The 15,171-nt window shown below is 36.2% G+C and overlaps 1 protein-coding gene across 3 annotated transcripts in view; it reads left to right on the top strand.

Annotated features, from left to right (window-relative positions):
- Positions 1-4,069, top strand: part of CD200R1 (CD200 receptor 1) — a 66,818-nt gene extending 62,749 nt beyond the window's left edge. Inside the window, exons 5-7 of one of the 3 annotated variants that reach the window (XM_077771831.1) lie at positions 1,742-1,847; positions 2,374-2,419; positions 3,097-3,150. In XM_077771831.1, the coding sequence (XP_077627957.1) occupies positions 1,742-1,847; positions 2,374-2,380 (113 nt within the window). In that variant the 3' untranslated portion in view covers positions 2,381-2,419; positions 3,097-3,150. Of the gene's footprint in view, positions 1-1,741; positions 1,848-2,373; positions 2,420-3,096 lie in introns of all 3 variants that reach the window. The other 2 variants (XM_077771829.1, XM_077771830.1) reach the window with 2 other exon arrangements.
- The last annotated feature ends 11,102 nt before the right edge of the window (positions 4,070-15,171 follow it).

A 15,171-nucleotide genomic window follows, 5' to 3' on the forward strand; every position in this document is an offset into this window, starting at 1 on the left:
TTCATGAAGTGATTTAAAAAATGATTTTAGCAGTATTTCCTGAGAAGAGTAATTGTGCCCTGGTTGTGTATGAAATTTGACCACCCGGTGTTATCATATAATGTCATATCTGTAGAATCTCAGAATTGAAACACTGGTCCACTCTCAGCCAGTGCAGAGTCTCCTTCCCATCTGACTTGGAGGGCAGATTCAGCCTCTGCAGTTACACTTCTTTCTTTTTTTTTTTTAATGTTTCTTTATTATTGAGAGACAGAGGGAGACAGAGCACGAGCATGGTGGGGAGGGGGTCAGAGAGCGGGGGAGACACAAAATCTGAAGCAGGCTCCAGGCTCTGAGCTGTCAGCACAGAGCCTAATGAGGGGAACTCACAAACTCTGAGATCATGAATTAAACCCAGGTGGGACACTGAACTGACTGAGCCACCCCTGCTCCCATCTGTGATTACACTTCTAATGAAAGACGGCACATTAGTTTTCAAGAGGGGGTTTCAAAACAGATGTTTATTTTCAAATAGAATACAGAGAAGTGCAATGTGTCAAAACAAACTGTTGAAGGAAGGCAGAGGGAGTGGACAGCAGCCTGCTTAGTCTCCACTCACCCCCTCTGCTGGGGGACCCATTCAGGGCACAGCAGAAGCAAGGTCTAAAACCACTGCCTCTCAGAGCTGGCAATTCCTGTGGTCTTCTTCTCTTGTCAGGCTGAGCTTTATACTGTGACAGCATTTAAGTCATTCAGTCAGCATTCAGCATTCAGTCAGGTTCAGGGCCCTGGAAGAACGGTGACCTCAGAATTAGGTAATTTTCCCAATTACCGCCATTACAGCTCCCCACCTGTTTCTGAATAGTGGCGATGAGAGACCCTGCTGTTCCTGTAACCAAGCAATCTACTCACCTCATCTCTCCTGTACGAATTCACCATTTTTGAATCCTTAAAACCACAAAATCCTGACTTAGGATGATGTCTTGCCAGAATAGATAAAGCAATTTTATTATAACCATTATTTGAACCTTTAATGGCTCAGAAATGTTTAAAATCACAGAAGTGACTTCCATGAACTATGAGACATCCTTGAACCATCTTTATCTATCTATCTATCTATCTATCTATCTATCTATCTATCTATCTATCTATCTATAATTTTATACTTCATATATATTTAGTTTCAATACACTTTAGTTTTTAGAGCTGTGTTAGGTTCCCAGCAGAACTGAATGGAGGCCACAGAGTTCCCATATGACCCCTGCCCCACCACCTGCACACCCTCCTCCCCTGCCTCCATCACTTATGCCACCGGGTACATTTGGGGTAGTTGATGAGGCAACGGTAACACAACATTATCACTCAAAGTATGTGATTTAATTAGGGTCACTCTAGGTGCAAAATTGGTGAAGTTTAGCATCTACACAGCTGGCAGGGGTCCCCCATTGTAGTTTCACACAGAGTAGTTTCATTGTCCTAAGGTCCTCCATGCTCCACCTCCTCATCCCTCCCTCCACCTAACCTCTAACAGCCTCTGATCTCTTCACTGTCTCCATAGTTTTGCCTTTTCTGGAATGTCATAAACTTGGAGTCATACAGAATGTAGCAGCCTCAGACTGACTTCTTTCACTTAGTAAGATGCATTTAATTTCTTCTGTGTCTTTTCATGGCTTGGCAGCTCATTTCTTTTTAGTGCTAAATATATTCCATTGTCCAGATTCACCACAGTTAAACTATGTATTTTTTGTATCTATTTTTACAGGAGACCAGTCATCACTAAATTTAAATATTGTATATATCTCCTTCTTTACTTTGATTATCTTGATCATTGTGGGATCCATTTGCCTTTTGAAACTTGGTGTCTGCAGGTATTGACTGATGTTTTTTCTTCCTCAGCCTTATTGGGCCAGAAGGGGTCAGAAATAGGGAACTGACAGGTGAAATTAATATGCTAACATCAACTTTCCTATAATCAAGAAGCCATCCTAAATGTGTAGATTTGGACTAGTCTAAATGACAAGAGGGATTTTGCTTGGTTACTTAGGCATGTAAGCACAGTAAATTACGCCATTTAGGACAGGGTCTTGGGAGAGATGGTGTATGCTAAATTTCTAAACCAGTGAAGAATTACAGTAATTCATTTAATGTAACATATTTTCCATATATTAGGCTTCTGTTTCATAATTCCACTTCCTTTTTCAAAATCTGGAATTATCTTTTCTACATGTATTAACTAAAAGTAGCATTCTTATTTCTGGTACTTCAGTTCTGACTTATTATGGATTCTATCAAAAAGAAACCGCACTTGTCAATAGTGTACTGTTCTGTTTTCCCATTTTAAAGTAAATAATGATGTTTCCTACATTCACTCCAGCTTATTTTTATATTTTTCAGAAAATGATAATTTAAAAAAACAGATGTTACCTCACTTGTTGAGGAGGTAAGACAACATTAAAAAGAATGTTTGCAAACTGTTAGGCCACAAAGTCAAAATATAGCTACAGACTTTTAAATTTGCATTATATTAGTATTTTAATTGGAAAGTAAAAATTCTAATTTTATAATGCTAATAGTCAGCCATACTTACTTTGTTAATTATCTACCATGTACTATTTATATGTACCCTAAACCATATTTTTACTTCAAGAACCATACCTTACAAAACACAGAGTATGTGCCTCATTTAGACTATAATCTTGAGAGAAATTGAATTTTTCTTTCCTCCCCCATGAAACTATCTCTAATCCTTGACTTCTCTTTCTCAACACCATCATCATTTTCTTCTTACCTGGGCTTAAATCCTATCCTGCTCCAAATCTCATTGCTAGGAGCTTACCAAGTCTTTGACATCTCCTTTGAAATGCCTCTTATGTTACTCAATTCTTCTCCATCCCTACTTTCACACAATCTTTTTCATTTGACACTGAGACCTACATAATCAACAAATTTTTTGATAAGATAATAGAAAAATGTCTTTCTCTTATGTCCATGTAAGCTCAGAGATAAATACAAGCACTATTGGTAGATACTACAGCTGTGGGAACCAGTTAGGAAAATGTAGGTAGTTAGTGACTTCCGGATTTTTTGAATTGATTTTGACTTTGAGTTATTTTTCAGGATGAAATGCAATCCTATGCCAGTGACACACAGAAGAACAATCTATGACACTGTGAACAGAGTGAAGAGGTCTGAGGTGTTACAAAGTGAAGTTGATGGGCTATGTCTCCATACTTCATAAGTTACTGGAATCTAGCACCAGGACAAATGAATAAAGATACAGTAAAGCTACTCTTTTGATATTCTTAGAATTCTAGAATGGAGAATATAATCAGTCTTTAAGATGTTTTATAACAACACAAGCAGAGCTATTGCATTCATTTGAATGGCTACAGAAAATTCCATTTTATGGTTATGTAAAAATTTAGTTAACCATAGACCTAATTATGGACATTTATAGGATTTAAATTTTATTTGTTTGCTTTGCTATTATAAACAATACCACATAGAGATATCTCTTTGCATTTGATTGAGTACATTTGTATAATAATTTCCTTGAGAGGAATTGTGCATTTTCATTATTGATTGATATGTCAAATTGCAACAATTTACATTCCTTTCAACTGTGTTTGAATGTGTCTTTCCCTATACCATTACTTTTATATCTGTAATATAAGCCACTTCTTGTTTTTAATCAACCATTTAATTAATATGATGTCAGAGTATAATAAGAACTTCACTGTTTAACAAAACTGGGTTTATGTTTTTCTGTCATGTTTATGAGAAAGAGCAGGGATGAGAGAGAGGGAACACATGTGAGCAATTAGTATTCTGAAAGCATTATATGGCTGTAGAAATTTTGATAACTAATACTTGCACTTGTGATAAATTGAGAATGTGTATTTTTATGGTGTACATTTTATGGTGAGACATTGAGCAAGTAACAGATGTTCATTGACTACGTAAGCAGCTAAATATGGATTATGAAGAATTTGGGTATCCATAAAATATGGTCCATATGATAAGAGGATAGATAAGAGGTGACATGACATTCCCCTATTGTTTTAGTGGAATACAGTATTAATCATGTGTACATTGACTGTTTTTAAATTTTTTAAAAAATTGTTTTAATTATGAAAAATTATGAAAAAAATCAGTCTACTTCTCCATATCAGGAAAAACATTAAACATTTTCATCATCATAGGGGTGCCTGGTTGGCTCAGTCGATTAAGCATCCAACTCTTGACTTTTGTTCAGGTCCTGATCTCGTGGTTTGTGGGACTGAACCCCATGCCTGTCTCTGCACTGTCACTGCCAATCTTGCTTGGGATTCTCTCTCCCCCTCTCTCTCTCTGCCCCTCTCCCTGCACATGTGCGTACACTCTTTTTATTTTTCTCTAAGAATAAATGGATAAACCTTTTTCATCATGGTAGAAATTAAAACAAAATTCATTCATTCTTCAGTTATGCCATTTGAAACACTTATGAAAGTTCCTCTGTCACTGTTTTTCTCCCTCCAGACATTTTGGCTACACTAGGCTTTATCCTTAAAAAGATTCTTCATTTTTTGTGGAGATAAAACTAATGTAATGACATTTGGTACATGATTCTGACCAAACCAGTTTGACATCATTTGACTATTGCAACAAAACAATCCATTAAGTTTCCCCATATAAGTATTACCAAGTAATGCACACAGCAGACATCATAACCCTGTCCTTGACATTCTTAGTTCTCCATCCATCCCTGCTTGGGATGGTTTATAGTTAATTGGGTTCAAAAATATCTGTTAAAATATTACTGAAAAACAAAACAAAGAATGATTGTGTTTACATCTTAACTTGATAATACCAAAACAGCCATGTAAATGATACTTTAAAGACTTCAAGATAGTTTATAAATGCTAAATTACATTGTACAGGAAATGAATGTATTAAAATCTTCCACCACAGGGGTGCTAATTGTGTTGGACATCAGAATCATGTGAGGAAATACAAAATTATATAGATTACCCAAATCCACTTTAGATCTGCTGAATAAGAAAAATATCGAAACTAAAACAAAGGTGTGTCAGGTTCTCCAGGAAGCAGAGGCTGAGATGGAGTTAGGAGCACTAAAGGTTAATTGGGAGAGAGGGCTTATACCTGCGAAAGAAGAAAGGGGCAGGAAGTAGGAGAGGGGAGGGAAAGCCATCAGACCCTGATGCTGATCTGAATCAAACCTGTGAAAGGAAAGAGGAGGAAGCAGGATACAAGAGCCTCAGATCACATATAGAACTGTCAAAGTCTTGTCCAAACCCATAAGAAACCCTGCAGCAAAGCTGACTTATATGAAGTAGTTGAAAAGAGCAGAAATGGCCAAACCCTAATATGCCTTCACACTTAGTCATTGTCTGGGAAGAGTATGGCCTCAACTCAAAAGCTGAAATAGAGCGGCTCATGGGTGGCTCAGTTGGTTGAGCATTGGACTTTGGCTCAGGTCATCACCTCGTGGTTCATGAGTTCCAGACCTGCATTGGGCTCTGTACTGACAGGTCAGAAGGTAGAGCCTGCTTGGGATTCCGTGTCTCCCTCTCTGCCCCTCCCCTGCTCATACTCTGTCTCTCTCTCTCTCTTTTTCAAAAATAAATAAAAACATTTTTTAAAAAGGTGAAATGGATCTTGAAAGCATTAACAGCTGGAGACCATCAGCTCATTGCATTCCTTGTGTTGAATGGTAAGTTTTCTATTGATGGGAAATGTGAACCACTTACCTCCTTGGCTGCCCAGTCCATCTTTTCCATCTTTCACTGGTTAGTATTTGTTTGGTATGTCATTGACTGCATGTCTTCAACTTCTCTGTGACATTTTATTTTAGGTATACCTTTCACAAGGAGATTGTAGCTTTTTAATAAAGAAGGTACAGCTGATTTTTATTACCTTTTTGAAAATTTTAACTTTTAGTACAAGAATTTAAACCATACACATTTGTTGTGGTTACTGACATATTTGGTCATATTTCTACAATTTTATTTTATATGTCTTACTTAATGTGTTTTATTCCCCTGCCCTGTTTTATTTTTTTCTTTTACTCTGCTTTGCTGGATTGGCTAATATTTTCCCCTTTTCTTTCTTTTCCTTTAGTAGTTTAAAAGATATCCATTGTAATCTACATCTAGTAGTAGTTATGCTTTATTTCCAAACACCTAAGCATAGCTTTATTGTGGTTTAACTGATATAATAATTTGTTAAATTCTGCACATATTTCAAGGGTACAATTTGTTAAATTTTGACACAGTTTTACATTTGATCAGTACAATCAAGATAATGAGCTTATCTATCACCCCTGTTTTCTTATTCTTCTTTGTAATTCTACCCTCAAACTCTTGCTCTCCTCCAAGGAACTACTGATCTGCATATATAGCAGTTTACAGTTTCTAGATTTTTATGTAAGTATGATCATACAATATGAACTCCTTTTGCAGGGGGGTATTCTGTTTTTCTTCACTGAGCATAATTATTTAACATTAGGTCACACATTAAAGTTCATTATTTTTATTGCTAAGTAGCATTTCATTGTATGGATATACCAGAGTTCGTTTATCCATTTACCTGTTGATGGACATTTGGGTTGTTTCCAGTTTTAGGCTATTACGAATAAAGCTGCAAACATTCTTGTGCAAGTATTTTTGTGGACATGTGCTTCTATTTTCTAGGCAAAAAGCTTTGAAGGGTTTAGCTGTATCATACAGTATGTGGATTTTTAACTTTTAAAGAAATTTGTCAAACTGTTTTTACTAAGCGGTCATACTCTTTTATGTTCCTCCTACCAATGTCCCAGATTTTTAGTTCTTCTGATTTTTATCAATACATGGTATGGTCGGTCGGNTTTTTACTTTACAAGAGAGAGCACAGAGGAGGGCAGAGAGAGAGCCTAAGCAGGCTCCACACTGCCAGCATGGACCCCGGTGTGAGGCTCAAATTCACAAACCGTGAGATCAAGACCTGAGCTGAAATCAAGAGTCAGACGCTTAACCAACTAAACCACCCAGGCACCCAGGTATGACAGTTTTTATAGACTTCATAGCAGATGTGTATTTCTCTCTAATGGTTTTATAAAAGTATATATCAAAGTATAGTTGACACACAATGTTATATTAATCTCTCATTATGGTTTTAATGTATATCTCTCTAAAGACTAATGATGACTGTCTTATCATAAACTTATAAATCACTCATATATTTTCTTTTCTTTTTTTTAATGTTTTATTTATTTCTAGGAGATAGAGAGAGAGACAGCGTGAGCAGGGGAGGGTCAGAGAGAGAGGGAGACACAGAATCTGAAGCAGGCTCCAGGCTCTGAGCTGGCAGTCAGCACAGAGCCCGACGCGGGCCTCGAACCCACTAACCGCGAGATCATGACCTAAGCGAAAGTTGGACGCTTAACCGACTAAGCCACCCAGGCGCTCCAAATCACTCATATATTTTCTTTGGTAAGTGCTGAAATGTTTTTCTCATTAAAGAAAACTAAGTACTTTCTTTAATGAGAATTCCTTGTATTTTCTAAATACAAGTCTTTTCTCTCTTATGTTCACTGTCTTTTGAAGAGATGTTTTTTTGTTGTTGTTGTGTTTGCTATTTGTTTTGTTTTTAAGAGAAGACATTTTTTAATTTGATGAATGATATATAAACATTCCTTTTATGGACAATGCTTTTGCTTGCATCTAAGAAATTTTTTTTCTTTTCCCTTTTCTCTTTTTCTTTTTTAATGTTTATATATTTTTGAGAGAGAGAGAAATAGGGCTCGAGTGGGGAAGGGCAGAGAGAGAGGGAGACACAGAATCTGAAACAGGCTCCAGAGTCTGAGCTGTCAGCACAGAGCCTGATATGGGCCTTGTACTAACAGATGCGAGATCATGACCTGAGCCAAAGTCAGAAGCTCAACTGACTGAGCCACCCAGCAGCCCCTAAGAATTTTTTTTCTAACACAAAGGTTTCATAGTGTTTTATTCTAGAGTATTTCTAGAATTAGGTTGTACATTCATATCTATAATCCATTTTGATGGAATTTTTATATATGGTGTGAGATAAAGACCTAGATTCTTTTAGTTTTGTTTTTGTTTTTTGTTTTTTGTTTTGTTTTGTTTTTTTGCATACTGATATTCATGTGAATATTCCAATACCACTAAATTACCTCTTGTCTTTGTTGAAAATCATATGTGCTCATGTGTAAGAGTCTATTTATGGACACTCTATGCTGTCTATTGAACAATGAGTCTATTGTTGTGCCAACACCACATTGTTTGTAGCTGTATAAGTCTTGAAATCAGTTAATGTTAGCTCTCTGACTTGGTTCTTTGGCAAAGTTGTTTTGGCTATCCTAGGTATTTTGCATTTCCATATAAATTTTAGACTTAGTTTGTCAATTTCTGCAAAAAAGACTTTTTGGATTTTGACTGGATTATGCTGAAATATATATCAGTTTGAGGAGAACTGATATCTTAGCAATAATGAGTCTTCTAATACTTGAGCATAGCAGATCTTTCATTTATTTGTCTTCTTTCATTTCTCTCTGCAATGCTTTGTAATTTTTGGGTATAGCTTTTACACGTCTTGTCCAGGCTATTCCCTAAATACTATATTTCATACTCTGTGATGCTACTGTAAAGGATATTATTATTTTTTATGTTTATTTTTGAGAGAACATGAGCAGGGGTGGGGCAGGGAGAGAAGGGGACAGAGGATCTGAAGAGGGCTTCACACTGACAGCAGGGAGCCTGCTACAGGGCTCAGACTCACGTGAACCATGAGATTATGACCTGAGCTGAAGTCAGATGCTCAACTGACTGAGCCACCCAGGTGCCCCAAGGATATTATTTTTCAAATTTCAATTTCTAATTGCTCCTTGATATTATATTAAGATACAATTGAGTTCTGTGTATTGACCATATATATTCTGCAACCTAGATAATTATACTTAGTTGTTCTAATAGTTTTTTTTGAAGATTCTATCAGATTTACTATAGAGATGTTCATGATGTATGTAAATTAAGACAGTTTCATTTCTTCCTTTCCAATCTGGATGACTTTTATTTGTTTTTACTTATTGAATAATAAGTTTATCTACTCATGTGCCATCAAAAGTTTCCACACCAAGCAATTCTCCAATTGTCTGTACACATCAACTGGGTGCTGTACAATCCCACTCAAATTTGACACTAATTATCCGGAATTAGCACAGACCCCACAGATAAAGACTCAGTACCAAAAGACAGCCTGCTACTTCAGATGCCAGTTGTAAGTGGTGGGTCTCCAGGTTACTCACACTTCTGTCCAACTTGGCTACAAATTGAGAGCTCCCATGAGACCCCTTCCTCCAGGTTTGATAATTTGCTATAATGGCTCACAGAACTCAGGACAACACTTTATTATTATTACTCGTTTATTATAAAAAATATTAAAAATGATACAAAGGAACAGCCAGATGAAGATGTATGTAGGTCAGATCTGAAAAGTGCCCAAGCATAGAGTCTCTGTTGTCCCCACAGAGTCTTGGATGCATTCACCAAAACAGAAGCCTTCTAAACCCTTTTGGTAGGGCTTTTTATCAGCTTCCATTATGTAGGCATGCTGCCTGAATCATTGGCTCTGGAGGTCATGGGATAGGCCTGAAGTTGCCAACGCTTAATGATGTGGTTGCTTCCCCTGGTACCAGCCACCATCCTGGAGCAATTCAGAGGCATGTCAAGGTTGCCTCATTAGTATAAACTCAGGTCTGGTTGAAAGAGGCTTGTTATAGGGGCATCTGGGTGGCTCAGTCGGTTAAGCGTCCAACTCTCGCTTTCGGCTCATGGTTAGTGAGTTCAAGCCCCAAATCGGACTCCATGCTGACAGTGTAGAGCCTGCTTGGAATTCTCTCTCTCACTCTGTCTCTGCTCCTTCTCCCCTGCTAGCTCTCTCTGTCTCTTTCATCAAAACTAAATTGATAAACTTAAAAAAAAGTTTTTTAAAAGAAAGAGGCTTGTTATGAATAACAAAGGGCACTTCTCTCATCTCTATCACTCAGGAAATTACAAGGGTTTTAGGAGCTCTGTGCAAGCATTCAAATATATATTTCTTAGTATCACCCAAGATCATGCTTACCTACTGCACTGGCTAAATACTTCAGTGAAAGGTTGATTAGGAGCAGTGAACGTCCACATGCTTGTCTTATACATGGTCGTGGGGAGATGTATGCAGACTTTCACCATGAAATACAATGTTAGCTGCTGGATTTTGTTTATTTTGTAGATTCCCTCTATTGGGCAAAGGAGTTTTTCTTCTATTCCTAGTTTCTCAGAGTTTTATTTTATATATTATTTTATTTTATTTTATTTTAACTTTATTTATATCCACTTGGTTAGCATATATATTGCAATAATGATTTCAGGAGTAGAACCCAGTGATTCATCACCTGTGTAAAACACCCAGTGGTCATCCCAACAACTGTCTTCCTTAATGCCATTTACACATTTAGCCCACCCACTCACCCCAAACCCCTCCAAGCAACCCTCAGTTTGTCCTTTGTATTTACAAATCTTTTATGTTTTTTACCCCTCCATGTTTTTATATTATTTTTGCTTTCCTTCTCATATGTTCATCTGTTTTGTATCTTAAATTCCACATGAGTGAAGTCATATATTTGTCTTTCTCTGACTAATTTTGCTGAGCATAATACACTCTATTTCTATCTCCTTTGATGCAAATGGCAAGATTTCATTCTTTCTGATTGCTGAGCAATATTCCATTGTGTATATATATATACGTACATATATATGTATGTATCCATTTATCTGTTGATGGACATTTGGGTTCTTTCCATGCTTTGGCTATTGTTAGCAGTGCTATAAACATTGGGGTGCATGTGCCCCTTTGAAACAGCACTGCTGTATCCTTTGGACAAATACCTAGTAGTGCAATTGCTGGATCATGGAGTAATTCTATTTCTTTTTATTTTTTAAAATTTATTATTATTAAAAACATTTTTTAACATTTATTTATTTTTGAGACAGATAGAGAGACAGAGTGTGAGGAGGGAAGTGGCAGAGAGAAAGGGAGACCCAGGATCTGAAGCAGGCTCCATCCAGGCTCCAAGGTGTCAGCACAGAGGCTGACATGGGGCTCAAATCCATGAACCATGAGATCATGACCTGAGCCGAAGTTGGACACTTAACTGGCTGAGCCACCCAGGCACCCCAGAGTAGTTCTATTTTTAATTTTTTGAGGAACCTCCATACTGTCTCCAGAGTGGCTGCGACAGTTTGCATTCCCACCAGCAGTGCAAAAGGGCTCCTCTTTCTTCTCATCCTTGCCAACATCTGTCGTTGCCTAAGTTGTTAATTTTAGCCATTCTGACCAGTGTGAGGTGGTATCTCATTGTGGTTTTGACTTGTATTTCCTTGATGCTGAGTGATGTTGAGCATTGTTTCAATGTGTCTGTTAGCCATCTGGATGTCTTCTTTGGAAAAGTGTCTATTCATGTCTTTTGCCCATTTTTTGACTGGATTATTTGATTTTTGGGGTGTTGAGTTTGATAAATTCTTTATAGATTTTGGATACTAACCCTTCATCTGATATGTCATTTGCCAATATCTTCTCTCATTCCATTAGTTGCCTTTTAGTTTTGCTGATTGCTTCCTTTGCCATGCAGAAGTTTTTTTTTATCTTAATGAGGTCCCAATAGTTTATTTTTGCTTTTGTTTTTCTTGCCTCCAGAGATATGTCATATAAGAAGTTGCTGCAGCTGAGGTCAAAAAGGTTTTTGCCTGTTTTTTCCTCTAGGATTTTGATGGCTTCCTGTTTTATGTTTAGGTCTTTCATCCATTTTGAATTTATTTTTGTGTATAGTGTAAGAAAGTGGTCCAAGTTCCTTCTTCTGCATGTTGCTGTCCAGTTTTCCTAACACCGTTTGCTGAAGAGACGGTCTTTATTCCATTGGACATTTTTCCCTGTTTTGTTGAAGGTTAGTTGGCTACATATTTGTGCATCCGTTTCTGGGTGCTCTGTTCTGTTCGATTGATCTAAGTGTGTGTTTGTGCCAGTACCATGCTGTCTTGATGATTAGAGCTTTGTAGTATATCTTGAAGTCCAGAATTGTGATGCCTCCAGCTTTGGTTTTCTTTTTCAGAACTGCTTTGGCTATTTGGGGTATTTTCTGGTTCCATACAAATATTAGGACTGTTTGTTCTAGCTCTGTAAAGAATGCTGGTGTTATTTTAATCAGGATTGCATTGAATACATAGATTGCTTTGGGTAGCATTGACATTTTAACAATATTTGTTCTTCCAATCCATGAGCATGGAATGTTTTTCTATTTCTTTGTGTCTTCTTCAATTTCTTTCATAGGCTTTTTATAGTTTTCAGTGTATAGATTTTTCACCTCTTCAGTTAGGCTTATTCCTAGGTATTTTATGGGTTTTGGTACAATTGCAAATGGGATTCATTCTTTGATTTCTATTTTCGCTGCTTCATTATTGGCATACAGAAATGCAACTAATTTTAAAATGCAACTAATATTAAAACTAAATGGATTTAATATTCTGTGACTTGCTGAATTCATGGATCAGTTCTAGTGGTTTTTTGGTGGAATGGTTTGGTTTTCTACATAGTGTATCATGTTTTCTGTGAAGAGTTAAAATTTGACTTCCTCCTTGCCAGTTTGGGTACTTCTTATTTCTTTGTGTTGTCTGATTGCTGAGGCTCCGACTTTGAACACTGTTGAATGAGTGCTGAGAGTGAACATCCGTGTTGTGTCCCAGACCTTAGGGTGTAAGATTTCAGTTTTTCCCCATTGAGGATGATAATAGTGGTGGCTCTTTCATATATGGCTTTTATGATATTGAGGTATAGTCCTTCTTTCTCTACTTTTTTGAGGATTTTTATCAAGAAATGATACTCTATTTTGTCAAATGCTTTCTCTGCACCTGTTGAGAGGATCATGTGGTTCTTTCTTTTGTTAATGTGATGTATCACGTTGATTGATTTGTGGATATTGAACCAGCCCTGCATCCCAGGTATAAATTCCACTTGATCATGGTGAATAATTCTTTTAATGTATTGTTGGATCTGGTTGGCTAGTATCTTGTTGAGATTTTTTTTGCTCCATGTTCACCAGGGTCTCAGAGTTTTAAGTAGGAACAGATGCTTGATTTAGTAAAAAGCTTTTTTGTGTGTGTGCCAATTGATATAATCAGAATTTTTTCTTTTTTAACTCTTAATATTGTAAGATTGTTTTACAATATTGTAATATTGTTTTTTTTTGAATATTAAATTCAGATGGCATTCTTGGATTAAAACCCACTTGGACATATGTGTCATCCTTAATTTATATATGGTTAGATTCTATATATTACAATTTTCCTCAGAATTTTTGCATCTATGTTCATGAAGGATACTAATCTGCAGTCTTTTGGTAATATTTTACCTTTTTTTAAATCTGGTACCAGGGTCATGCTGGTCGTATTGAATGAATTGGCACAGGGATATGGACTGATGTTTGTGTCTTTTTGAAATTCAATTTAATCATCAACGTGTTGTATCAGGAGGTTGGGGTTTGGGTGGTAATTAAATTTAGATGAGATTATGAGGGTTCCATGATGGGAGTAGTGTCCTTGTAAAAAAAGGAGGAGAGAGAAGAACTCTCTCTCTACCACTAAGGACACAGTGAAAAAGAAGCTGTCTATAAGTCAGGAAGAGGCAATCTTACCAAGAACGAAATTGACCAGCATCTTGATTTTGGACCTCCCAGCCTCTACAACTGCGAGACATAATGTCTCTTACTTAAGCCATCCAGTCTATGGTATTTTGTTACAGTAGCCTGAGCTGACTAATATAGGAAGTAATCCCTCTGTTTTAATTATTTTAAAAGAATTTGTGTATAATTTGGAATGTTTTTTGAAATGCTTGGTTTAAGGGGGTCATATGTGCTTGGAATTTTCTTTTGTGAACAGCTTTTCATTTCCATTTACTTCAAAATACTTAATCAACTCCTTTAGATTGTTTCCTGACCAATGGATTATTTAGAAAAGAGCTATTCAGTTTCCAAATATTTGAGGATTTTCCAGATATATTTCTATAATTGGTTTCTAATTTCACTCCCTGGTGGTCAGAGAACATATTTTGTATGAGTTGAGATCTTTTAAATATATTGAGACATGATCTGTGACTCTAATAGAGGACTAACTTCATAAATGTTCCATGTGTACTTGAAAATAGTGTGTATTCTGGTGCTTTTGGAGTGCTCAACAAATGTTAGTGAGTTCAAGTTGGTTGATTGTGGTTTTTAAATCTTCTATGTGCTTGTTGATTTTCTGTTAACTTCTATTGTGGAGGAGGTATAGGAAAATCTCTGACTATGATGGTAAATTTGTCTCATTTTCGTTGTGATTCTATCAGTGTTTGCTTCATATGTTTTGAAGGTCGTTTATAAAGGGCACAAACTTTTAGGAATGTTAAGTGTTCTTTACGAACTTACTTCCTTATCATTATGAAATAAAGTTCTTTATCTCTGGTAATAATTTTTCTCTCAAATTTACCATGCCTGATATTCACATAATCTCTCCAGAATTCTTTCAATTAGTGTTAGTACTGTGTATCTTTTCCCATTATGTTCCCATCAAACTACTTGTATTTATATTTAAAGTATGTTACTTATAGGTAATATATGGTTGTATTTTTTTAATCCAATCAGACCATTTTGTTTAATTGGTAGAATCAAATCATTTACATAAGATATGCTTAGGGTGAGATCTATTAATTTGCTACTTTGTTTTCTTCATATTTTATTTTTTGTATTTTCCCCACTTTTGCCACTTGGAAATTTAGCAATGTTTATGATACCATGTTAATCCTATTAGCCACAAGTCTTTTGTGGTGGTGGTGGTGGTGGTGGATGTTTTAGGATCTATGGTACATACCTTTAACTGATATCACCCTACCTTCAAGTGATATAATGGTGCTTTGCATACAGTATAATTGTCTTGCAATCACGTACTTCCATGTTTTTCCCCCTAGCATTTGTGCTATTGTTTCATGTTATAAATATCTAAGGTGTTAACTTTATGTTACATAGCAAATAATTAATCCAATTTTGGGATTTAAATAGTTTAAAAATGCTTCATTATTTTATTCTATTTTTAAATGGTGAATTTTATTTTTTAAATATTTATTTATTTTTGA

The sequence above is a fragment of the Crocuta crocuta genome, unplaced genomic scaffold (assembly GCF_008692635.1).
Source record: "Crocuta crocuta isolate KB4526 unplaced genomic scaffold, BGI_CrCroc_1.0 scaffold56, whole genome shotgun sequence".
In the NCBI taxonomy this organism is placed as follows: domain Eukaryota; kingdom Metazoa; phylum Chordata; class Mammalia; order Carnivora; family Hyaenidae; genus Crocuta; species Crocuta crocuta.